We start from the raw sequence: 26,674 nt of genomic DNA, 5'->3' as shown, positions 1-26,674 counted from the left end.
TAAATTCTGTGACTGTGCTTCATATTACCTAACTGTTACATGATATCCTATGTCATTAGTTAACCAACATTTTCTCTTTTAATACTACTGCACTTCTTACTGTAATTTTTTTTTCATGAAAAAGGGCTACTGAAATACGGTGGTGAAGGTTTGTAGAATGTATTATATTTATCATTCATGTTTCCAGTATTGTAGCAATTTTACCAAGAGTGCATCTCACTTCAACATTAATGAAACTTTCATTTCCATTCCATGTATAAGTGGGTGTATTTCTTTTTTGCACAGTCATTGTAGCAGAAACCAGAACAGATGGCAGAAACATAATCTAAAATTTGATTCTAACAATATATCCATGGGAATCTGCTTCAAGGTCCAATCTTAAACACATCTATCACAGGAATATAATCATTTTCAAATAGGTACCTTTCACCCTCACTGCACGGATATCAACCCATTAACCTTATCCCATTGTCAATTTGTTTGTTCCTTGCTGTAGAATGCCCAAATTTGTTTTGTACATTTGATGTTGAATGTCGACTACTGCATGTGGTTTTGGTGATTAATATCTCAGCAGCTTCTTCTTCTTCTTCCTTTTTTCTTAAAAAAAACTTACACATGTACAGGAATGTCATATACTCTTTCCTCCTCAAAATCTAGTAGCAGTTAATTTTTACTGTCTAGTGTCTAATTTGTAGTCATTAATGCTTGGCAAACCTAAACTAAACTGAATGCCACTTAGAGGGCATCAGTATCTCTCCTTGCCTTACAAAAATATAAGAAGCCCTTCCTTACAGAACTGAAAAACAAAGTTGTACGGGGGCATGCTGAAAAGCAATACCTTCAAGTTTTTTATGTGAAAACTGTTAAAGCTTTTTAAATAAAAAAAATGTTGAGGACATTCTACATCTGTATTCTTCATGTAACATATTTGTTTCTCTATATAGTCATCCTGGCAACGAACACATTTCTCTCAATGAGAGACCTGTTTGTGTTCATACTGTCGCTGTGGAATGTTTGACTTTGTTCATGGCGCCATAACCTCACTTCCGTTGCACCACTTCATCACTATCAAAGTGAAGTCTTTGAAGGTGTTCTTTACGTTTTGGAAAGGGATGAAAATTGGGCAGAGTCAAGTCAGGACAGTGAACCGAAGGCATTGTATTGTTGCAGATGTCACAGCACTCATCTGTGATCTGGCATTGTCATACTGACGGAGACTGTGCTCCATATGTGGAAAGACTCTTCAAATTCGAAACTCGATTACAGCATGCTATTTCTTGCACACTGCCATGATTACACACCACAGTTCGGCGGCCTGCAGTGACAGAGAATTACAAATATTTAGAATTAAGAATAAAGATGTATAATTTTAGTAACATTTGTTTTATTTAAAAAGCTTTAAGAATTTTCACATAAATAATTCGAAGCCATTAATTTTCAGCTTGTCTTCATACAAAAGCTGGTATCGATGATTGCTGATTACAGCGGTTCTTGTGCAATGTCTGTTAGAAAATCTCACAGTATGGTCACAACCTTCTATGTGCAATATATCCATGACATTTGATTTATTGATCATATTTTCACAACCTTACTCTCGGCTATCCTGGCTACATCCTGGAAAATGCAGAGATTTCAATAACCTATGTCTGTTCTACCATTTGATTGATGTATGCAGTCCTTTGTATCTGTCTTTGACTTTGAACTCTTGTCTGAATAGCACAACAGAAACACTCATTCCCTTCAGGGCAACCAAATCTTTTCCGACAAAATGCATAACCCAACTGCCTGCTCTAAATCATTTTCAGTAGTAGTAACAACGTTTTGGAGTGATCTTCCTTACTATATCAGAGAGGTGAAGCACCCTTCAATCATAAAAGACAGTGAATGACTTGTGCACAAAAACAGTTGGTTCCTGTTGTTGCCCGTATCGCCTTACTCTATTTCCACAGGCCCTAGCTGGGTCAGTACTTCAAATTACCTCTCTTAGAAGTCACTTTTGTACACCTGCAGAAGCTTTTGTCTTATTTTTACTACTACTACTACTGCTGCTAGTACTACTGCTATTGCAGTAAAAACACAGCAAATGAGTCCACTGTGCCAGATCTCATATTTTATCATTAGTTTGACATTTACAAAACATCTTGGACTGCATGATGTATGAGCAGATAATATGTGCAGATTCCAGTAAAGTGGTTTTTTGTAGTTGGCAGATGGACGTTTTATCAGTGCCACTGATTTTCAGTGGTTTGCTAAGATACTCTTGACAGTGCTCCCAGTGTGCAGAGAACTACTGGGACCACTTTTACTGGTTACAGACACTGTAGTTCGTTTTTGGAGTTCTCCCATCTGGCAAGTTTTACTTGTCGATTCTGATACCTCCTGCATGGCAGTGTCAATGATCCACATTTTCTTTCTCCACAGTTGTGAACTATTATTGGTAATAGCTGTAGTTTAGCCGTGTTTCTGCTTTCGTGCTATTAGTTATTTGTCAGTAGCCTACAGCTATTCTAAATAGCCTTACATATATGTTTGTTTCTATGGCCACCTCCTGCAGCAGCTATTATGTATCAGTTATTCCTAATGTAACTGCTGTTAGAATTAATTGCAGTTAGCTTATGACAGAAAAATTAATAATAACTGAGGACTTGGATATATTCAAATTTGTCTGAAATCTCCTTTTCACTCTTATTACTTCCTTTATTATCAGTATTTATCATATTATAATTATTATCATAGTTTAAGCATGTCTTAGCTTAAAAAATCTTTTATGCATAAAAACCTTGATTCAAGATTAGAGAGTAAAAAAAATAAATGAATTTCATATTTAATGGATGTAACCCAGTGATACTGGGAAGCAATTTTAAATGCTTCTGCATTACCCGGAGCAAAGATATAGGGAAACATTGTGTATGTGCTGTTGGTTCAAATTCTTTGTCACTGCACTCGGCACAGTGAGAGGAGAATAACATTGTTGACTTTTATGGGTGCATTTTTCAGGTGAAGATACTTGTAAATGGAAACCTCGCTCTGAAGAGTGACGTGTACTCACTGTTCAGAGTGTGGGAGGAGACAAGCTACCAGCTGGAGAGGCGGCAGGCGAACCCGGACTGCGTCCGGCAGGAGTTCGAGAATCTGGCAAGGAGGAGGGCACCCAAGTACCGGCTCACGTTCGACCCCAATAGGAACCCTGACGTGGCAGTCAGCTTGTCATCAGGTGTGGGGATTGCATCGAGAGCGCAACTCACTGTAAAATTAGGAGGCAGCACATTGGGCGGCCAGCACTTACCGCCACGTTACTGCCAATGTACATGTTTATAAGTAGGAAAGGAGTGTTTGTAATAAAATTGTTCTCATTTTGAAATGTGGCGTGATCCAAATGGTGCAATATTTCTGCAAGCTGACATGTTGCCATCTTCAGGTGGCCCTGATGACTTATCATCTCCCAATGGATGCTATCTCGTATACCTGTGCCTACTGCTGTCAACCTCAAGTCCTCAATACGTGGCTGTGGCTCCTCTGGTGACATGGAGGAGACACAAGTTGTGGCCCTCAATCTCCATGTCACCACAGCAGGGGAACCACATCTAAATGAGCTCTTCAAGTTATGTACCATGACTGGATCTCCCCACAGGTTGTCTTTCTGCTTTGAGCATACTCAGTGCTGGGTCCCAAGCTTTACTTAGTTGGAAAAGGCAGTTCATGTTGCCAGATCTCTTCAGATTCTCATAAAATGCTGTCCCAGAAATGCTTAAATGTCTTAACAACTTGATGCTATAATAACTCATGTAGAATATAGTCCGTCTTCGGGGTCATCGGAATATGGCAGCAAGATGGCTTCCTGATATTATATTGCACCATTTGAATGATGCCACGTGGTTGTATACCCTAGAACATTTCAAAATAATCATGCGACAGGAAATCTTAAAATTACACAAAATGTTCTCAAGGTCATCGGAATGTTGCAACATCCATGTACTCAGCATGACATAGAAATCAGAAGACATTTATTATGCTCACAATTTACATATTATCATAATACACTAATAAAAGTATCTGAATAGACATTAAAATCATTTCAATGTACCTTACATAAGTACTACGTTGTGTCACTTTTAATCACTTAGGTGGTTGATACAGCAGTGAGAAAACTCTAGTATCTTTTTACACTAGACACTTCCCTGTGGTTACAATCACACTATTGTAGACAGCGGTTAGTTCCATATATGTGATGACTACCGACAGTTGTGTGTGGTGAAGAAATCCTTCCATAGAGGGGCAAAAGTATAGAATAGCAGATCTTTGACAAAACTGACGTGATTAAACCTGGGCCTGGAGTCAAGGATTGCACATTTAGAAAGGACTAAGGTGCCTGGTTAGTAGGAGGAGGGCTTGCTTATAGTTTGCCCTGTGGAGCATTGCTGGGCTGATTAGCTTATCATAGAGGAAAAGCAACGAAATCTTTCTATAGTGTAAAAATCTTTACAACAGCTTTGTTTGAAATTCCAGTGTTAAATGTAAAGTGTCATTAGAATTGTGCTGTTGCCAGTTGGCTTGTAGATTTGGTACTGCTGTAGATCTTTTTCGATTACTCTTATGTCCCCTCACCCACACCCCAACTCCGCCTTAAGGCTGATGGGAGAGGCTTACCCAACAGTGTAATAAGTCATATACATACCAAGTTTGCCTGAAGCTCGATTGTAGAGCTATACGGGGACACAAACACATACATCCATTGTACATAAACTGTCTATCTACAGGTGGTATCAGCCGAAACAAATACTGCCCACCATGTGTTTCTTCTAACATCCAGTGTCAATGGAAGACTCTACTGTAATATTTGATTTAATGAACTGGCCTCTATAGCTGATCGTATTGGTAAATATTAGTGGGCTACGCCTTCCTCGCCTGACTACACATCCTCGCCTCAAGTTCCAGCCTGCGTAGAGCTGCCTGTCTGCCACTGCTGTACAGCAGCACTATGTGTTTGTTGGTAGACTACTTGTTCTTCACGTTAAGCAGTCCCAATTGACCCATATCATTAGATAAAATTTACCACTATGCTATTTAAGACCTCACTATCAAATGGGCACACAAATTTCCCATTTGAAAAATATTTTCGCTGTGATGAGACAGAAACCAATATTTTCCAACAACACGGCACCGCACAAAGCACCTCCTTTTTTTTTTTTTTTTCTTTTTTTTCTTTTTTTTTTTTTTTTTTTTTTTTTTTTTTTTTTTTTTTTTTTTTTTTTTTTTTTTTTAGTGGGGGGAGGACCGTTCCACCTGCACATTGCAAAGTTCTCCAGAAATACCAGGGGAATTGTGCTTGACATTTCGTACAAGAGATGCTCAGTGTAGATTTCTGAGTATTTGGGAAATGAATTGTATCAGTAAGGCAGGATTTGGAACTATTAGAAGTAGCCAGGAGGCTGCACGAGAGTGATAGGTCTTTTGGTGGGTAGCGATTCTTGCATGTGGAAGTGAGACATAAGTAGCTCAGATAGCATCTTCGACAGTGGCAAGACAAACTGATCAGAGGCAGCTAAATGTGTAATGTAATTATGTAGGGCAATAATGACGATGGTTGGTTGGTTGATTCGTTAGTTTCACGTTCCATGGATCAGTTTGCATGACAAATCATAATTATGTGGAATGAGTCACTTCACATTCACATCACAAATTAATTTGTAAATATGGCTACATGCTGAACATTTATAAGTGTCTGTTTCGGGAGGGGGGAAGGGTAATTTCACAGATGATGTGAGTTAGAAATTCCTACCTGCCACCTTTTACACATTACAATAACAGAAATTCTTCTGAATGCCATTTTCCTTCTGGTATTGTAATTATGTACATCATTGTTCCTTGTGAACTGTGTGGATTATTTACAACAAACTTAATGATTATGTAAATATACTGTTAAGCAGGAGGGTGTAGGGACTGTAGTAAATTGTAAAAGTGTGCCCAGATTAGAGACAGATGGGATTTCAAGGAGAGAGCCAATTCAATCACTTGGAGCTGTGACCTCTTTGAGTCAGCTCACAGTATAGGGTACCAGCTGATTCTTCCATTTCTACCAATTATGTGGTCATACTTTCTTCAAACAACATGATCAGCCCACTGACATTTCAAGGTATTCCATTATCTTACTTCTGTTTCTTTTACATCTGATATCTACTACTGTCTTTCTTTGTTTGTTTGTTTCTTTCTTTGTATAGCACAATATTGATCTTTCCACTTCTGTATGAGTTTTCTAATGATGAACTCATTAAATATTTGTGTCTCACAGCCATAAATTATTATTGGTAGTATACATTGGTCAAAAACTGTTTCCTTCAGCTCAGCTGACTTCTTAGACTCGGAAACTGAAGAGTATCTTCCTTAAGTTCAACTTGTCAAAATATTTCTAGTTTCAAATCTGCTTTCATATTTACGGACTGTCCCAGATAGACACATTTGTGATCCTTTGCAGTTGGTCCATTCATTTCATCATGATCTTGGTTTTGTCAAAATTCATTTTTAGATCAACTTCAAAGCAGACTAACACAAATTCGCTAACTAATATTTGAATGTATTCTATACTATTTACAAATAGAACAATATCATCAACACATCTCAGTTTATTTAATGTCTTTCCCAGATCTTGGATCCCCATCATTTCCCAATTCAATTTAGATGTTGTTTTTTATATTGTCATGTATGTCCTCATAATATTACGAAGTTTGAGTCAATGGAATTGCATCATTTGTGGAGTATGCACAGTATATTCTGTATAAATCCAATACATATATATGCAGTCAATTGTCTTTGTAAGGTCACAGGATGTACTGGTAGCCTGTAATTTATTGTCTTAATGAATTGATTACACTCTCAGTATCAGAACCTTTTTAGCAATCCAATCTGAGACTCCAAACAGTAGAAAATCCAGGATGAAAAGAATGGTTGCTACTCACCATATAGCTGAGATGCTGAGTCAGAGATAGGCATAACAAAATAACAAAAAGACTGTCAAACAAGTAAGTTTTTGGTCAAAAAGGATTTCATTGCAACTAGGCAACTCTCTCTCTCTCTCTCTCTCTCTCTCTCTCTCTCACACACACACACACACACACACACACACACACACACACACACACACACACACACACACACTCAAATGCAACTCACAGATACATGACCAGAGAAGTCTGACCTCGGCAGTGGTCATATGCCAGAGCTGTGTTTGTGTGTGTGTGTGTGTGTGTGTGTGTGTGTGTGTGTGTTGTCTAGTTGCAATGAAATCCTTTTGGACCGAAAGCTTACTTGTTTGATAGTCTTTTTGTTGTGCCTATCTGTGACTCAGCATCTCTTATATGGTGATTAGTAACTATCATTTTCATAATACTGTCAAACTGAGACTTCAACAATATGTAATTTTTAGTCTGATGGTTATGAAAAAGCAACAAAACACTACCAAGAAACTTCGAGGAATTGTAGAAGGTGGCTTGAGAAACATACTGAGGTAGCAACCCATGTCCAGGAACATTGTCCAGCAACACTACAGAGTGTCTGTCTAAGTTTTAGGGGTGAGCTGCTGTTGTGACAGGCATGAACTCATTCAGCATTGTCTAACACAGTGAATGCTGTGAGGACCATTGTCAGAACTTCTGCTGGTAGTGCATCAGCATAAAAACTCACATTTGCTGCTGAACGGGTAGCCTAGCAGCAGCCATTGGCCCCTGCAACTTCAAAGCTCTATGGATGATATTTCTGGATAGATGTTCCTGTCTCCAGCATGTTCCTCAAGACATCGTCTGCAACTCTTCGAAGTTTTTTGATTTTGCTGTGTTCCATCCTGTATATTACTATACCCCAAAAAAATTGAAAAAGTCAGCAAAAGTAAAATTATCTGGAAACTCGACAGTTTTCTTTGTCCTGTTTCTTGTACAGTGGCTGAATTTTAGCATATTTCAGGCAGTCAGGAAAAGTTCCATTAATAAATGGTTGCTTATATTACCAAACCCAGAAGAACACACTTTAATTTCTTAATTTCAATATATCTTGGTGAATAACAATATATTGATGGAATACTACAAAATATAAATGACTGACTATCTGATAATATAAATGACTGACTATCTGATAATTAATTCATTTCGTTTGATATTCTCTCCTTTTACAGTTTATCAAATTTGTATTTGCCTTGTAATAGTCTTTTTAAGTTATATAAAATACTTTGTAGATTTATGTAACAACAGTCAGACTAAAATTAAATTCACAGTTCAGCGTGTTGCCGTAATTCGTGAAGAAGGAATTAATGGTGATCGGGAGATGGCAGCATCACTTCATATGGCTGGCTTTGAAGTTTGGGATGTGACTATGCAAGACTTACTTGATAAGAAAGTGACTGTTGATATTTTCAGAGGAGTGATATTTCCTGGTGGTTTTAGCTATGCAGGTATGTTGTATTTTTCTTCTTCATCATCCCCTGAAGAACTTGTATACTTCAGTAAATGTGTTTTGTATTTTTATTTCTCTTTTTATTTTTAATGGTTTCAGATGTTCTTGGATCAGCAAAAGGCTGGGCTGCAAGCCTGCTCTTTCACCCTTCACTCAGAGCCCAGTTCCAGGCATTTGCTGCCAGAGAAGACACTTTTAGCCTGGGAGTTTGTAACGGCTGCCAACTAATGAGCTTACTCGGCTGGATCGGAACACTTCCTGCAGGTATTGTGGCAGTTACAACTTAGCCGAATGGAATGTGTTAATTTATCATGTCAGTATAAAGATTGATAAGTAATTGTATAGCAAAAAATCTACTCAACAAGTGGCAGCAGGAGAACACATAAATGAAAGATATTACAGTTTGCTAGCTTTCGGAGACAGTGGCTCCTTCTTGTGGCGGAAGGAAGAGGAGTAAAAGAAAAGGACTGGTGAGGTTTAGGGAAAGGGGTAGAGTTTGGAAAAGTCACCCGGAACCCCGGGGCAGGGGATACTTACCTGACGGGATACGAAGGAAAGACTGATTGTTGGGGACTGCACTGGACAAGAGTTAGTTAGTTACTGTAGTTAGTTGTTACATAGATCAAATTCATGGTAAATGTTATGATGTGGAACATGTTGACAGTAAAAACAAAGAGCACATAGATATAACTTACAATTAATAATAATCTACATCTACATCCATACTCTGCAAGCCACCTGACGGTGTGTGGCGGAGGGTACCTTCAGTACCTCTATCGGTTCTCCCTTCTATTCCAGTCTCATATTGTTCGTGGAAAGAAAGATTGTCGGTATGCCTCTGTGTGGGCTCTAATCTCTCTGATTTTATCCTCATGGTCTCTTCGCGAGATATACGTAGGAGGGAGCAATATACTGCTTGACTCTTCGGTGAAGGTATGTTCTCGAAACTTTGACAAAAGCCCATACCGAGCTACTGCGCGTCTCTCCTGCAGAGTCTTCCACTGGAGTTTATCTATCATCTCTGTAACGCTTTCGCGATTACTAAATGATCCTGTAACGAAGCGCGCTGCTCTCCGTTGGATCTTCTCTATCTCTTCTATCAACCCTATCTGGTACGGATCCCACACTGCTGAGCAGTATTCAAGCACTGGGCGAACAAGCGTACTGTAACCTACTTCCTTTGTTTTCGGATTGCATTTCCTTAGGATTCTTCCAATGAATCTCAGTCTGGCATCTGCTTTACCGACAATCAACATTATATGATCATTCCATTTTAAATCGCTCCTAATGCGTACTCCCAGATAATTTATGGTATTAACTGCTTCCAGTTGCTGACCTGCTATTTTGTAGCTAAATGATAAAGGATCTATCTTTCTGTGTATTCGCAGCACATTACACTTGTCTACATTGAGATTCAGTTGCCATTCCCTGCACCATGCGTCAATTCGCTGCAGATCCTCCTGCATTTCAGTACAATTTTCCATTGTTACAACCTCTCGATACACCACAGCATCATCTGCAAAAAGCCTCAGTGAACTTCCGATGTCATCCACCAGGTCATTTATGTATATTGTGAATAGCAACGGTCCTATGACACTCCCCTGCGGCACACCTGAAATTACTCTTACTTCGGAAGACTTCTCTCCATTGAGAATAACATGCTGCGTCCTGTTATCTAGGAACTCCTCAATCCAATCACACAATTGGTCTGATAGTCCATATGCTCTTACTTTGTTCAATAAACGACTGTGGGGAACTGTATCGAACGCCTTGCGGAAGTCAAGAAACACGGCATCTACCTGGGAACCCGTGTCTATGGCCCTCTGAGTCTCGTGGACGAATAGCGCGAGCTGGGTTTCACATGACCGTCTTTTTCGAAACCCATGCTGATTCCTACAGAGTAGATTTCTAGTCTCCAGAAAAGTCATTATACTCGAACACAATACGTGTTCCAAAATTCTACAACTGATCGACGTTAGAGATATAGGTCTATAGTTCTGCACATCTGTTCGACGTCCCTTCTTGAAAACGGGGATGACCTGTGCCCTTTTCCAATCCTTTGGAACGCTACGCTCTTCTAGAGACCTACGGTACACCGCTGCAAGAAGGGGGGCAAGTTCCTTCGCGTACTCTGTGTAAAATTGAACTGGTATCCCATCAGGTCCAGAGGCCTTTCCTCTTTTGAGCGATTTTAATTGTTTCTCTATCCCTCTGTCGTCTATTTCGATATCTACCATTTTGTCATCTGTGCGACAATCTAGAGAAGGAACTACAGTGCAATCTTCCTCTGTGAAACAACTTTGGAAAAAGACATTTAGTATTTCGGCCTTTAGTCTGTCATCCTCTGTTTCAGTACCATTTTGGTCACAGAGTGTCTGGACATTTTGTTTTGATCCACCTACCGCTTTGACATAAGACCAAAATTTCTTAGGATTTTCTGCCAAGTCAGTACATAGAACTTTACTTTCGAATTCATTGAACGCCTCTCGCATAGCTCTCTTCACACTACATTTCGCTTCGCGTAATTTTTGTTTGTCTGCAAGGCTTTGGCTATGTTTATGTTTGCTGTGAAGTTCCCTTTGCTTCCGCAGCAGTTTTCTAACTCGGTTGTTGAACCACGGTGGCTCTTTTCCATCTCTTACGATCTTGCTTGGCACATACTCATCTAACGCATATTGTACGATGGTTTTGAACTTTGTCCACTGATCCTCAACACTATCAGTACTTGAGACAAAAATTTTGTGTTGAGCCAACAGGTACTCTGAAATCTGGTTTTTGTCACTTTTTCTAAACAGAAAAATCTTCCTACCCTTTTTAATATTCCTATTTACGGCTGAAATCATCGATGCCGTAACCGCTTTATGATCGCTGATTCCCTGTTCTGCGTTAACTTTTTCAAATAGTTCGGGTCTGTTTGTCACGAGAAGGTCTAATATGTTATCGCCACGAGTCGGCTCTCTGTTTAACTGCTCAAGGTAGTTTTCAGATAAAGCACTTAAAAAAATTTCACTGGATTCTTTGTCCCTGCCACCCGTTATGAACGTCTGAGTCTCCCAGTCTATATCCGGCAAATTAAAATCTCCACCCAGAACTATAACATGGTGGGGAAATCTACTCGAAATATTTTCCAAATTATCCTTCAGGTGCTCAGCCACAACAGCTGCTGAGCCAGGGGGCCTATAGAGACATCCAATTACCATGTCTGAGCCTGCTTTAACCGCGACCCAAATCATTTCACATTTCGGATCTCCGTCAATTTCCTTCGATACTATTGCACTTCTTACCGCTATAAACACGCCTCCCCCTTCATTGTTCAGCCTGTCTCTGCGGTATACATTCCAATCTGAGTTTAGGATTTCGTTACTGTTTACGTCTGGTTTCAGCCAACTTTCTGTCCCTAGTACTATATGGGCGTTGTGATCGTTTATTAATGAGAGCAGTTCTGGGACCTTTCTATAGACGCTCCTGCAGTTTACTATTAGCACATTAATATTGTTGTTCCCTGTTGCATTTTGCCTACTCCTATCTTGCCGCGTCTCAGGAGACGTCTTGTCGGGCCTAGGGAGGGGATTCTCTAACCTAAAAAACCCCCATGTGCACTCCACACGTACTCCGCTACCCTTGTAGCCGCTTCCGGCATGTAGTGCATGCCTGACCTATTCAGGGGGACCCTACATTTCTCCACCCGATAGCGGAGGTCGAGAAATTTGCACCCCAGATCTCCGCAGAATCGTCTGAGCCTCTGGTTTAAGCCTTCCACTCGGCTCCAAACCAGAGGACCGCGATCGGTTCTGGGAACGATACTACAAATAGTTAGCTCTGATTCCACCCCGCGAGCGAGGCTTTCCGCCTTCACCAATTCCGCCAACCGCCTGTACGAACTGAGGATGACCTCTGAACCCAGACGGCAGGAGTCATTGGTGCCGACATGAGCAACAATTTGCAGTCGGGTGCACCCAGTGCTCTCTATCGCCGCCGGTAGGGCCTCCTCCACATCTCGGATGAGACCCCCCGGCAAGCAGACAGAGTGAACACTGGCCTTCTTCCCCGACCTTCTCGCTATTTCCCTAAGGGGCTCCATCACCCGCCTAACGTTGGAGCTCCCAATAACTAATAAACCCCTCCCCCCGTGTGCCTGCTCGGACCTTGCTGAAGGAGCAGCCACATGTCCCCTCACAGGCAGAGCGGGCGATGCCACACGGCCAGCCTCCACATTGACCTTCCGCCTCGTGCGCCGCGAACGCCGCTGAACCCGCCACTCCCCTTGGGGAGAGGGTGGCCCAACCGCGCCCGGTACCCGCGAAGATGTCTCGACAGCAGGGACAGTGGGTGAAGCATGTAACACCTGGGGTGTACCTTGCGACGCACCAGACTCCCCATTGCCGCTACACTCCGAGGCAGCAGCCTGAAGACGGCTGACCGCGGCCATCAACACGCTCAGCTGTTCGCGAACAGTGGCCAGCTCCTCCTGCGTCCGTACACAGCAGTCACACATCCTATCCATCCTAAGGAAACAATTTACTGAAGAGAGTTAATCAACCTTTAACTAGACTGCTAATTCACTAAAGGCGGCTGCTTATTCACTAAACTGTGGTTGCTAGCCACTTCTTGTAGAAAACAATGAAAATAGCACTACCTGTCTCTGGACTGTATTGAAAACAAACTCTAGCACTACTGGCACTATGGTTGACTACAGGGACTCTCTCTTACTGTATTCAAAACAAACACGAAATCTATGGAACACTATTAAGAGCACTCGAAAAATAAAGCTTCCTAAAAGCAAATACACACGGAAGAAGAAGTGACAAGTAAGAAAAATACAGTTAATACTTAAATTAAGGTAGCTCGCTGCACAGCAGACGTGAAGCAGGCGGCAGTTACGACGACACTGACACTGACTATGGCTGATAATAATAATAATAATACTCTTCTCAAGAATTCCAGTGTGATGCATAAGTAATAGTCAAGGATAACCATCTTTAATGTAATTTGAAGACACTTCTGGTATCTGTCAGACATTTTATTTCCGTGGGTAGATTGTCAGTGTTTAGTAGCTACATATTTCATCCCTTTCTATGCCAAAATTATGTTCATTATAAGGTAATGCAGAACATTTTGTCTTCTGGTGTATTGTGCTTGTGAATATCTCTGTTACTCTCAAACTTAGATGGATTGTTGATACCAAATTTCATAAGTGAATAAATGCACTGTGCGGCTGTGGTTAATATCCCCAGCTGCTTAAAGAGATATCTGCAAGATGTATATGTGTTAACTTCATATTTCTAATTACTTTCTTCTGTGCAATGAATACTTTTTGCCTAAGCAAGATATTATCTGATACACCCGCTAAACCCGCTGGGCAGAACAGGTAATAGGATTGTGGAAAGGGCCAAAGGTTGAGGTCAGTTTCTCCTTCTAACTGTAATTTAATAACCTTTACAACCAAAGTGGCACATAGCCGGACCTTTACCGAATGCAACTCTTTCATGGCTGAAGGCCTCCAATCAAGAAATCATAACAAATTAACAAGATAAAATTCCAATTAAGGTAGCAATAAAATAATTTTTTTAAAAAAAATCAGCAAACATATGCAAAGAGCAATACAAATGGCTGATGGCCGCAATTAAATTTCAAAATTTTAGAATGTATTACCATAGACTTTTAAAGGCAGAAGGCTAGAATGTTAAACAACCAGAAATCTTAAAAATTAATAAGATTAAAATGCAATTAAAGAGGCAAATCAAATTAATAAAGAAACATATCATGGCTACGTGGAAAGCCTTAAGGCTATGCAGATAGAACATACATGTGCAAGGTGCAATACCAATGGCTGAAGGCCACAATTAAGTTTCAAAATTTTAAAATATATTACCATAATCTTTTAAAGGCAGAAGGCCACAATGTTTAAGCTTGAAAGATAAATTTAAAAATTAATTTTGCAAAATTTTAATAAAATAAAAATAATAACCATAAGCCTTGAATTTAAAGTAGATGATAACTGATAATTAAACACCGGTGTCACTCGGAAGCCTCCAGGGAGGTCGGTCTACCCCCGTTCACTTAGCCTAGACAGGTGGTGAGCCCAACTATACTTGATCCGTCGGAACCCAACCAGGGGACAGCCACAGACTGACCGACACGGCGACTTCCTGTCAATCAATACAAGCAAACTCAAACCGGAAAGGTTACCAATGTGATAATCCATAATGGAGTATGTATTAGCTGTCAAAATTACACACCATATTGGACAGCGACAGCAGGTGAGGAAAGGACACTGCCTGAAATTACGTTAGTAGCCAGGGCAGGTAACCAGAACACTAACGGCCACTAGGCAGAAAATTCCGCTGGTACACTTGAATTTGAAACATGGTAATATAGTTCATTTCATTCAAAAGAACACTGCCTGAATTTACTTAGTGCCCAGGGCAGGTAACCAGAACACTAACGGCCACAAGACAGAAAATTCCACTGGTGCACTCAAATTTTAGTCGACCAAAATAATTAATTGCATCACATGGCGGCTAAACACTTGGTGTTGCTCACAGGAAAACCTCCCCAACAGCAATCCACCGAAACAAACCACCACGACATGAATGGGTAGTTGAAACCACTACTCAACTTTGACGTCATGGGTCGGTGAACCATGAAGCTCGCAGCGATCGGACAGATCCACACACACTCCAACACTGCAGGGGCTGCCAGCGGCCCCAGCCAACTGCACCGCACGGAGATAACTTCCCTCGTCCGCAACAACCGACCGACTGCGTGCTAGTCCGTCGCGACTGCTGCCCCGTCACGACCTCACTCCTGGTGCGTCTGCCACTCACTTCCAGACACAGGATGGCAGAAATTCTGGTTCGGACCCAAACATGCAGAGGAAACACGCCCACTGGCTAAATGACATCCCTGCACCAGATGGTAATTGAAGGGGCCCAGAAGTGCTCTGAGAACCAGTTACATGTCACCCGATGAGACGACCAACCTCTCAGAGCCAGTAAGCCGACAACATTTAAGATAACTTGTCAAGGAAATAACGCCAACTACACACACCACCTGACAAACACTTGCACGAAGACCTGAACGATACCCAACGATAACTAAGCACACGTGAAGACAAATTGGGAGTCGATGCGTGCGCGCACGCGCACACACACACACACACACACACACACACACACACACACACAGAGCCGACTCATGAATGATTGGCAAGCCTAAATGCATCGTCCAGTAGGACGACCGACCGACAATCCACCAAGGCTGTGGCCCGGCTCAAGTGATGCGTGGCGGGAATGGTTGGGCAAGCCATGTCGACGCAGACCTCACTGCTGCTCCAGCCTGACTGCACTATTGCCGCATTGCAACTCCCTGACTGGCAGGTCCGGACTCTGCTCCAGACGCGTCCCAACTGACTGGCTGCCCAAACTCGCAATGAACTGCCTATGACCGGGAAGTAATAGCAGTCAAGCAAAGATACTACGAGAGGGAATATATAGATACAGGCTGCTAATGCTGCTCATGGCCGGGCAAAGCAGCAACTCAGTGACAGTAGTAATTTAAATTGACGTAGTGAGGTGGATGTACATTAAAAACAGGGTGTAAAATACATGATGGTGGGAACACGAGCCACGCACTCATTTTCCTGGAATATGTTCCCACAAGAAGTCATTGAATGAACGTTTGCAAAATACATCAACTTACTAATTTCTGTATTCCCAAAGTTGGCAAAATTAGCCAATTCTAGACATTTTAGCAGCTCTACTTATGGTTTTTCCAGTTTGTTTTATGCACACCTAAGATCTTACAGTTCTGTAGCCTGTTTATTCTTCCTTGTTGATATATTACATTAAGAGGAGTACAGTACAAAACTGGATGAACCATGTTTTTTTTCAAAGTTAGAGCTAGCCGCTTTGCGCAAAACCATTCAGTAAGGACACAAATATATTTCTGTTGATAAAACAGCTAAAAACTGCATACACATGAAGCTTTCCACTTGGGAATTATGAAGTGAACATAAATAAAAATAAAATAATGGTAATGAAGCTTAATTGAATTAAGCCAGTCAATGCTAACTGAACGAGAGTCTATCCTGTGACAGCCTCTACATCTCTGCTTAAGTACTTTGTTCTACAGTCATTTGAATCTGTGTACTATATTCGACACTTGGCCATATGGTCATCCTGTACAATACCCCCAACATCTTCATTAAAAATTAATTACTCCTTAGTGCCTCAGGAAATGCCCTGACATCATCTCTCTTCTCCTTGTCACCTTGTGCCACAATTTTTTTATCTCTCAAATTTTATTCAGTACCTCCTCATTAATTACATGATCTGCCCATCTGGTCTTCAGCATTCTTCGGTAGGACCACATTTCCGAAGCTTCTATTCTCTTTCTGCCTTTACTGCTTCTGATCCTCATTTCAGTTCCATATAATGCCGCATTGGCAAAGAAGTACTTACAAAAGAAACTACCTGATTGTAATTCTAAAGAGTTAAAGGACATGAAAAAGACAAAAAAGTTTTCCAGCTATTGCCTGTTTGCATTTTATATCCTCTTTACTTCCATTATTGTCAGTATTTTACAGCCCAGCTAGTGAACACTTCTACAAATTTTAGCATCTCATTTCTTAATCTAATTGCCCTAGTATCATCTGATATAATTCAGTTACACTCCTTACTGTTATTTTAGTTATGATTATGTTCCTCTTACAACCTCTTTGTGCAGACACTGTCCATTCGATTCAACAGATTTTCCAGTTCCTTGGCCTTCTCTGACAGTATTACAATACCCTCAGTCTTCGAAATTCTGTTGCTTGCCCCAGAACTTCAATTATCTTTCCAAATTTCTCTTTGGTTTCCTTCACTGCTTGCTCTCTTCTCACCTACTGCTTTGCTGTCACATTCTTTGATTCTTGCAACAGCAGTCTGGTTTCTGTACAAGTTGCAGCTGGCCTTTCGCTATTTGGATATTATACTTGATACCTTAAGAGTTACAATTAGTGTATTCCAGTCAACATAGAGCTCAGAGTTTGGGAAACAAATAAATGCATTGCTTTGAACACACAATTATAGAACAAATGTAGGGATGGGGAGTAACAAAGGAAGTGTTGTTATATTTTGAGATTGTCAAATTGGCACAAACTGAGCAAGAACCTTCCTCCTGTCAGAAGACCCATTCGGTGATGCTAGCCTCAAATTTATGTCATTTGTGAGGGGGTACACAGTTCCCACTAAACACAGACGCTCTCTAAACTAAAGTTCACATCATATAGGAAGGTGGCCCTATTTTCAGCCATTCTGCGCATCCCCCCACCAGTATCTGCTAGCAGCCAATAAGATTCTTTCTGTCTCTGAGTGGCTACCCGCAAGTTACAAACTAAACTGCAAGAATCTCTCTCCTGCATGCTGCGCTGTTTCCGTATTTCATGACAGTGCAGTTTCATTCACATAGCGGCCGAGTTACTCTTTCAGATGTCGATGTTACTTTCTTGTAACAGTATAGCTGTGATTGTGTATCTGTGACATCTTCGAGTGATTTCTAAATGAGTATGTAAGGTGAAGGCAGTAAACATGAAGTACCTCACAAGCAACTTTAGTTAAATTGCGTTCCTATAGAGTGTCATCTTAGTTGTGCGACTATCAGCAAGGTTACACAGTGTGCAGTAATTGATGGAAAATCGTTAAGTAAAACAGAAGTGATAACTGGCATTTGCAAGGAAGTGCTGTATGCCTTCTTCTGTTTCTGATCTCATAAACAATTTAAGAGACAATCTGATCTGTCCTCTTAGACTGTTTGCAGATGACGCTGTGATTTACTGTCTTATAATGTCATCAAATGATTAAAACAAATTACAAAACAATTTAGATAAGATATCTTTGTGGTGAGAAAAGTGGCTATTGACTCTAAATAATGAAAACTCTGAAGTCATCCACATGAGTACTAAAAGTAAACTGCTAAACTTCGGTTTACAGGATAAAATACACAGATCTAAAGACTGTAAATTGAACTAAATACTTAGGGATTATAATTACAAATAACTTAAATTGCGACATTCATGTGGATAATGTTGTGTGGAAAGCAAACCAAAGACTATTATTTATTGGTAGAACACTTAGAAAATGCTGCAGGTCTATTACTAAAGAGACTACTTACTCCACCATTTTCCGCCCTCTTCTGGAGTATTGCTGTCTGGTGTGGGAGCCACAGCAGATAGGATTGATCGAAAAAATTCAAAGATTGGCAGCTCATTTTGTACTGTCGCGAAATAGGGGAGAGACTGCCACAGTTATCAGATGCGAGTTGCAGTGGCAGTCATCAAAACAAAGGCATTTTTTGTTGTGGTGGGATCTTCGCATGAAATTTCAGTCGACAGCTTTCTCCTCAGAGTGTGAAAATATTTTTTGGCCTGCCTACATAGAGAGGAGTGATAATCATAATAAAATAAGAGAAATCAGAACTCTCACAGGAAGATTAAAGTGTTTTTGTTTTCCGATGCTGTTCAAGAGTGGATCAGTAGAGAAATACAGTAGCTTGAAGGTGGTTCGATGAACCCTCTGCCAGGCATTTAATTATGAATTGTAGAGTAATCATGTAGATGTAGACGTAGATGCTTTACAAGCAGTCAAGGTGGTTTATGTTCCGCATCTATAACTTTTTCAAATGTGAATCGGAAAGCGAGAATTCTATTTTTCTCAATTTGAAGACTCAAGAATGAACTGCAGAAGCATGAGTCGGCAAGAGAAGTGTACAGAGAATGGTAAACAAAAGTGTCGGAGCTGTAGAAACTTCAGGAAAATTTGTTTGTGTCGCCTGGAAAGCATCGAAATTGCAAGAAACCTGTAACACAAATGGAAGGTTTTGACTACAATATTTTAAAGTGCTCCATGTTTGAAACGTAAATAAGCAGTGAATACCTGACATCAAAAAAACTTATTACAATTATACCTGAGAAAATTGGATTCAAAGGTAGCATTTCGTCAGTACAATGAATTTTAATAGTCTTTGGTTTCAAATATGTTGAAGAGAGTTTTTCATTGAAAGAAGCGACACAGAAGCAGCACGAGACATGTCTCTTATAAAGATGCACAATACAAGAAGGGGAGGTAGCTCTACAGTGTGTTACATTGATGAAACATGGTTGAATCAGAATCATCCCATGGATACCTGCTGGAAAACCAGTGATGGTAGTGGTGGATTTAAAGTTCCCTTATGAAAAGGTTCTCAGATACTTATTCTACATGCTGGCTCTTCGTCTGATTTGGTTCCTGAGAGTAAGCTAGTATTTAGATGTAAGAAAACCAGTAGTGACTACCATTTGGAAGTGAATGCTCTCATTTTGAAGAAGCAGTTAACTGAACAATTATTGCCTACCTTGCTTCCAAGTTTGTCATTGTAATTACCATGGCAATTATCATTCAGTTGTTACAGAGAGAAGACCAAGTGCGAGCACCAGGAAATAGGATATTGTGCTCTGGCTGAAAAATAAAAATATTCCAGACAATATAATCCAGACCCGTGCTAAACTCCTGCAGCTCGTTAATTTATAAAAGTGAGGCAACGAAATGTACAAATTTTACTTTCTTGCATAAGAACCTGGGCACACAGATTTGCATTTACCCACATACCACTGTCAGTATAATATGATAGAATTAATTTGCGTACAGGTTACAAGCTGTGTGGGGAAAAAAATAAAACATGAGAGATAAGACACTGAAATGCTTGTGCATGAAGCAATAAACACCATCACTCTTCAGCGTGGACACACTGTGTTCAGCACACTGAAAAGTGTCAGAAATAAGATGGACAGAAAGATGAAGATGTATAAAAGCCTTGAACCTGTCATCCTAATTTTACAGTTAGATGGTTCAGACATGGACTTGGATAGCAGATGGTATTATGATGTAGATTGGTTTTAAACACTATTGGTTTAAAAATGTTTTTGTCAACGTATCAACTGCGTAGAGTCTGGATGATTGACTGATCTGGCCTTGTAACACTAACCAAAACAGCCTTGCTGTGCTGGTACTGCGAACGGCTGAAGGCCATAATTTTTCCTGGTGGCATGCAGCTTTAGGGCTTGTAGAAATCCTTGGGTAACAGAAGAAATATTGAATTTAATTGATGAAAGGAGAAAATATAAAAACACAGTAAATGAAGCAGGCAAAAAGGAATACAAATGTCTCAAAAATGAGATCGACAGGAAGTCCAAAATGGCTAAGCAGGGATGGCTAGAGGACAAATTTAAGGATGTAGAGGTGCATATCACTAGGGGGTAAGATAGATACTGCCTACAGGAAAATTAAAGAGACCTTTGGAGAAAAGAGAGCCACTTGTATGAATATCAAGAGCTCAGATGGAAACCCAGTTCTAAGCAAAGAAGGGAAAGCAGAAAGGTGGAAGGAATATATAGAGGGTCTATACAAGGGCGATGTACTTGAGGACAATATTATGGAAATGGAAGAGGATGTAGATGAAAATGAAGATGAAATGGGAGATATGATACTGCGTGAAGAGTTTGACAGAGTACTGAAAGACCTGAGTTGAAACAAGGCCCCGGGAGTAGACAACATTCCATTAGAACTACTGACGGCCTTGGGAGAGCCAATCCTGACAAAACTCTACCATCTGGTGAGCAAGATGTATGAGACATGCTTCAAGAAGAACATAATAATTCCAATCCCAAAGAAAGCGGGTGCTGACAGATGTGAAAATTACTGAACTATCAGTTTAATAAGTCACAGCTGCAAAATACTAACGCAAATTCTTTACAGACAAATGGAAAAACTGGTAGAAGCCGACCTCGGGGAAGATCAGTTTGGGTTCCGTAGAAATGTTGGAACAGGTGAGGCAATACTGACCTTACGACTTATCTTAGAAGAAAGATTGAGCAAGCAATAAAGGAAACAAAACAAAAATTCGGAGTAGGTATTAAACTCCATGGAGAAGAAAAAAAACTTTGAGGTTCGCTGATGACGTTGTAATTCTGTCAGAGACAGCAAAGGACCTGAAAGTGCAGTTGAACGGAATGGACAGTGTCCTGATAGGAGGGTATAAGATGAACATCAACAAAAGCAAAACGAGGATAATGGAATGTAGTAGAAAGAAATCGGATGATGCTTAGGGAATTAGGTTAGGAAATGTGACGCTTAAAGTAGTAAATGAGTTTTGCTATTTGGGGAGCAAAATAACTGATGATGGTCGAAGTAGAGAGGATATAAAATGTAGACTGACAATGGCAACGAAAGCATTTCTGAAGAAGAAAAATTTGTCAACATCGAGTATACTCGTAGATTTAAGTGTCAGGAAGTCGTTTCTGAAAGTATTTGTATGGACTGTAGCCATGTATGGAAGTGAAACATGGACGATAAATAGTTTAGACAAGAAGAGAATAGAAGCTTTCGAAATGTGGTGCTACAGAAGAATACTGAAGATTAGATGGGTAGATCACATAACTAATGAGGAGGTACTGAATACAATTGGGGAGAAGAGGAGTTTGTGGCACAACTTGACAAGAAGAAGGAACCGGTTGGTAGGACATGTTCTGAGGCATCAAGGGATCACCAATTTAGTATTGGAGGGCAGCGTGGAGGGTAAAAATCATAGAGGGAGACCAAGAGATGAATACACTAAGCAGATTCAGAAGGATGTAGGTTGCAGTAAGTACTGGGAGATGAAGAAGCTTGCACAGGATAGAGTAGCATGGAGAGCTGCATCAAACCAGTCTCAGGACTGAAGACCACAACAACAACAACAACAACATCAACATCAAATGCATAAACAGTACATGAGAACTTCCTAGATTTTATTGATTAGGACTATGTATCTTATGAAGTATTCAGACTATAATGTTCAACACATTGCCCAAGGAGAAGTTAAGCTTTTCACAGTGTGTTGTATGCTGTAGTTGCTCACGAGAGTGCGACCTGATAAATTCCTCAAAAACTGCAATATTTGACAAGTAAACCCCTGTTAGTTTCAAGGCACGAGTTTGAAAATGCCTTAAAATGAAATGGAAGGTTACCTGTCAAGATATCGGTGGTTTTCGAGATTATCGTGAGCATTCCATCGAGTTATTCACGGAAGGTGGTAAATTGTTTGCTTGTTCAATGGATCATTAATGCGTTCTCACACTGTAATGTTGAACAAATTAATATATATATATATAAATATATATAAAATCATAATGCCTCTTGACACCGAAAAATGTAACATACTGACAATTTTTATGATAGTCTTTTGCACTAGTCTTTGCTACTAATAATTATTTTTTACACATAGTGATTTACGTTGAACTGCAGTGAAACTTACGCGCATTACAGACATTTAAAAAATTACATAGAGTAGAAGCAATTGTCAAGCAAATGTAATGATTTTGGTTTGAATTCGAAGTTTATTTTGTTGTGTATTACATTTTTACTTATAATATAGTCTAAGGCTCAATAAATGGCTATTATTGCAAACATTATCAATGATCTTGTCGTTAGACAATCGCCGTTTTGAGAACAATTCTACTTGACTTCTTCACAAAGCTGCATCAGCTGTTCTCTCCTACCAATGTCACACAGACAATTGCTATGGAGCCATGGACACAACCTCAAGATGTGAAGTGAGATTTCTCTCATGTAGATGGCTGATCGAAATCGGTTTTAAAATATATTACTCCCTCATAGATTTGAATGTATAATACTATATACCAAAGGCAAATGGGCCTGACTGTTGTCTGCAGCAACACAGTACAGCAACACTGACCTTGTTTGCCCACCCTCTGCTGCCACACAACGCATGCACAGACCTCATCCCCTCCACACTTCCCCATCGCCCCACCTCTATGCGCGGAAGCGCCGTCCTATGTGATGCAGGCTATAGTGGCAGGAGTAGTGTGCAGCTCTTGGTATGCTGGCTATTTTGGTTAAAATAGAAGATACTAGATGTGTGCCCACTTCGTGTGCTTTATTTAAAACATACTGTGTGCCAAATGAAATATTAATTAATACACGGTAATTTAAAAAATATAGAATAAAGACATGAAATGCTTTCTTTGTACTGAGTAAAACTTAATTGCTTCACATCTTGTATCTGAGGAAATAAAAATAAATTTATTTTATGTTTTTATGTCCTATTTTTGGGTTTCATGCCTCAGTCAGTAAAAGAGGACCTTTATAGGATCACTTTGATGTCCGTCTGTCTGTCCATCTGTTAAGAGCGCTTTTTCCCATTAACAAGTAGAAATATCGTATTGAAATATACATCACATGCTAAGGTCTACAGTTTCTTGGCAGTGTAAAAAATTTAAGCTCCTAACTCCGTGCAATCAGAAGATATGGCCATTTGTGTCACACATTTTGGTAGTTGCACACTCACTCATCAAAACCTATAGAATACTTCCTGTTGATGCAGAATCATGAAATTTTATCAAAAAGTAAGGTTTCACACTACAAGTAAGGGGGAAAATCCAAAAATCATCAATTTGTAATTATATCGCATGGGGGAAAAAAATGGTCATTTGTTATGTGACTGTGTCTGTCCGTCTATTAAGACCCCTTTCTCTCAGGAACAGGTAGATGTATATCTGACCAGTATCGATATCAATAACAGGGAAAAGTAGCCAAGATTTTTTTTCCTTGACCAGATTTTGCTTCGAAATGAGTGAAGAGACTAATCCTGGTCCATGACAGGGTTACACTTATGGCTAAGTGCCATGATACAGTGTCTGCACTCTGCAGAACCCTGTTTACCAACTTCTCAATTTTTGTCCGTACTTGTGCTTGTGGCTCAGTTATGTGTACATCTCAGATACTGTTATAAAGATAATTATAATTGTGTGATGTGACCTGATTGGAGTTTTGTGATACTAAACAGTGAGGTTATCATCAGTGTGTGTGTGTGTGTGTGTGTGTGTGTGTGTGTGTGGTTTTTCGTGAAATCCGAAGAAAAATGTTCAACTATATGTAAAGTCTATGGGACTTAACTGCTGAGGTCATCAGTCCCTAGTCTTACACACTATTAACCTAAGTTTAACTTCCGCTAAGGACAACACACACACACACACACACACACACACACACACACACACACACACACACACACACGAGGGAGGACTCGAACCTCTGGCGGGAGCAGCCGCGCAATCCACGATGACATGGTTTCAACGCATCTAGCACCGCGAGCCGGCGCACAAACAACCCCCATATTGCGAAACTGTCGATCAGAGAAGTCACATTCTCCATCACTAAACTGTGTATGTGTTCTCACTTAGAAACTGCAAAGGCTTCTTGAGAATACGACCTGAAGTAAAAGTACACATGTTTTTCACACGAAAAAAAGAAAAGAAAAGAAAAAAAAATTATAATCGATGAATTTGATTTTCACATTTTTATTCAATAATTTTACTCATTCTTTTACACGATTTGGTGAAAGGTGGCCGCGGACCCCCTAGAAAGGGCTGACGGACCTCTAAGGGGTCCGCGGACTACACGTTGGGAAGCCCTGGTTTAAAGGGTGTCACAGTTAAAACTAACAGCAAAGAAAGAAAATGAAACCGTACATTTTTCACAGCACAGCATGAGATTTTCTCTCTTGCAGTCAGTGTTAACAGATAACGTATACTTTTTTAGTATAGTCTGTCCTTGTCTCAATGTTTATTAGTGTACTGTATAAAAATCTTGAGTAAGTCAGTCAAGAACTTCTCCAAAATTTTGCTGTTTCCCTGTTTCGGTAACAACGTTGAACGACAACTTGTCTTTGTATAGTAGAACAGATGATCAGTTTCACTATAATTTCATTGTGTTCTACTGCTGCTGAACAAATTTGCACAGCTAAAATATGAACTAGAGTTTCAACTGTAAATCTGGGCTTGCTTACTCCCAGACCATGTAGATTTTTCCACAAGTCGGCACATCCACAGGTTGTTCTCATGTGGCAAATGAGCGTACCTAAGTTCTGCATTTCTCTTTGACTGACTGACATGGTTGCATAGTTGTTTGTAGGCAAGATAATAATTTTCAGAGGTCACGGTGACACTCATATGCCCTAAGTGATACACCTCTTCTGGCGCAAGTTTGCTCTTTACTCTAACAATCTGCAGAAGAGCATGTTTGCTCTACAAATTATTGAGTTTCATAGGTAAATTAGATACTTCATATCTTTCAGTTGTAAGTGCATATTTATTATTACACTTAAAGTTTCTGAGTGTTGTGGTTTGATCTTTGGACATTGTAACAAATAGGTCATAAATAATATTTTACGAGCTGACGTGCCACATACAGAGATCTGGTCAGTAAAAAGTTACTGTGTTTGGTGCTTCTATTGCAAATACAGCAATAAAAATATGACTGACTGACAAGTTGGACCAAGCAGAAGCTGTATAAGATTTTAGTAGAAAAGTATTCGCTAGATTTTTGAAAGTGAGCGACTGATGTTTACAAAATTTATGTTATTACCTCTGGCTACAATTATGTATTCAGAGATCCAAGACCTGATTAGGGAAGTAGTGCAAGTTGAAAACACAGTTGCATTTGTGATGGGCTTTGTATGAACGTGTTTGAGGTGCATGCTACAAAAATGCTTTAACTAACACCCAAATCTCCAGATGTCAGACATTCTGATTGCTACCAAACATTGTGTGTTGATAGAGTATCAACTAAAACACCGATTTAGTTTGTGCCGTGTGCTGTTGTCCAGTAGAAGATGTGTAAATGGTAATCAAAAGTGACACCAGAGCTATAGAGTATACGCAAACCATACCTGTGAGCTCTGAATGTGAAAATCTGTGGTAGATGAGTCCGTAGTGCATCAGATTGTCATGCTAAAGGTCCTGACTTCAAAACCCACTGATGATGATTTTTTTTAACTGATCATGTGCAAAATTGTTATAAGGGAGAACATTTTTATGCCATGTAAAAGGATGTTTCAGAGGTTGTAGTAATGTTCTTTTGGCAGTCTGCTTTCACTTTGTTAGATGAAAGTAGAAAACCTAGAGCATACATTTGTGTACATAACACCACACATATCTATACAAATGTACTCTGTAGGTTTGCTACTTTCAACTAATGAATGAAAGCAGACTGCCAAAAGAACATTACTACAAATCCCGAAATGCCCCTTTACATGGCAGAAAAATGTTCTCCCATATAACAGTTTCACACATAATCTGTTAAAAAAAAAATACTGTTTATGCATCTTCTATTGGACAACAGCACAAACTAAATTGGTGTTTTGGTTGATACTTATCAAC

At 39.9% G+C, this 26,674-nt stretch overlaps 1 protein-coding gene across 2 annotated transcripts in view; it reads left to right on the top strand.

The window, feature by feature from the left end:
- Positions 1–26,674, top strand: part of LOC126095222 (phosphoribosylformylglycinamidine synthase) — a 202,346-nt gene that overhangs the window by 162,567 nt on the left and 13,105 nt on the right. For both annotated transcript variants that reach the window (XM_049909959.1, XM_049909960.1), the window contains 3 exons: positions 2,998–3,214; positions 8,261–8,437; positions 8,539–8,703. In XM_049909959.1, the coding sequence (XP_049765916.1) occupies positions 2,998–3,214; positions 8,261–8,437; positions 8,539–8,703 (559 nt within the window). The remainder of the gene's footprint in view (positions 1–2,997; positions 3,215–8,260; positions 8,438–8,538; positions 8,704–26,674) is intronic.

The sequence above is a fragment of the Schistocerca cancellata genome, chromosome 8 (genome assembly GCF_023864275.1).
Source record: "Schistocerca cancellata isolate TAMUIC-IGC-003103 chromosome 8, iqSchCanc2.1, whole genome shotgun sequence".
NCBI lineage: Eukaryota > Metazoa > Arthropoda > Insecta > Orthoptera > Acrididae > Schistocerca > Schistocerca cancellata.
This window is presented reverse-complemented; position numbering and strand designations above follow the sequence as displayed.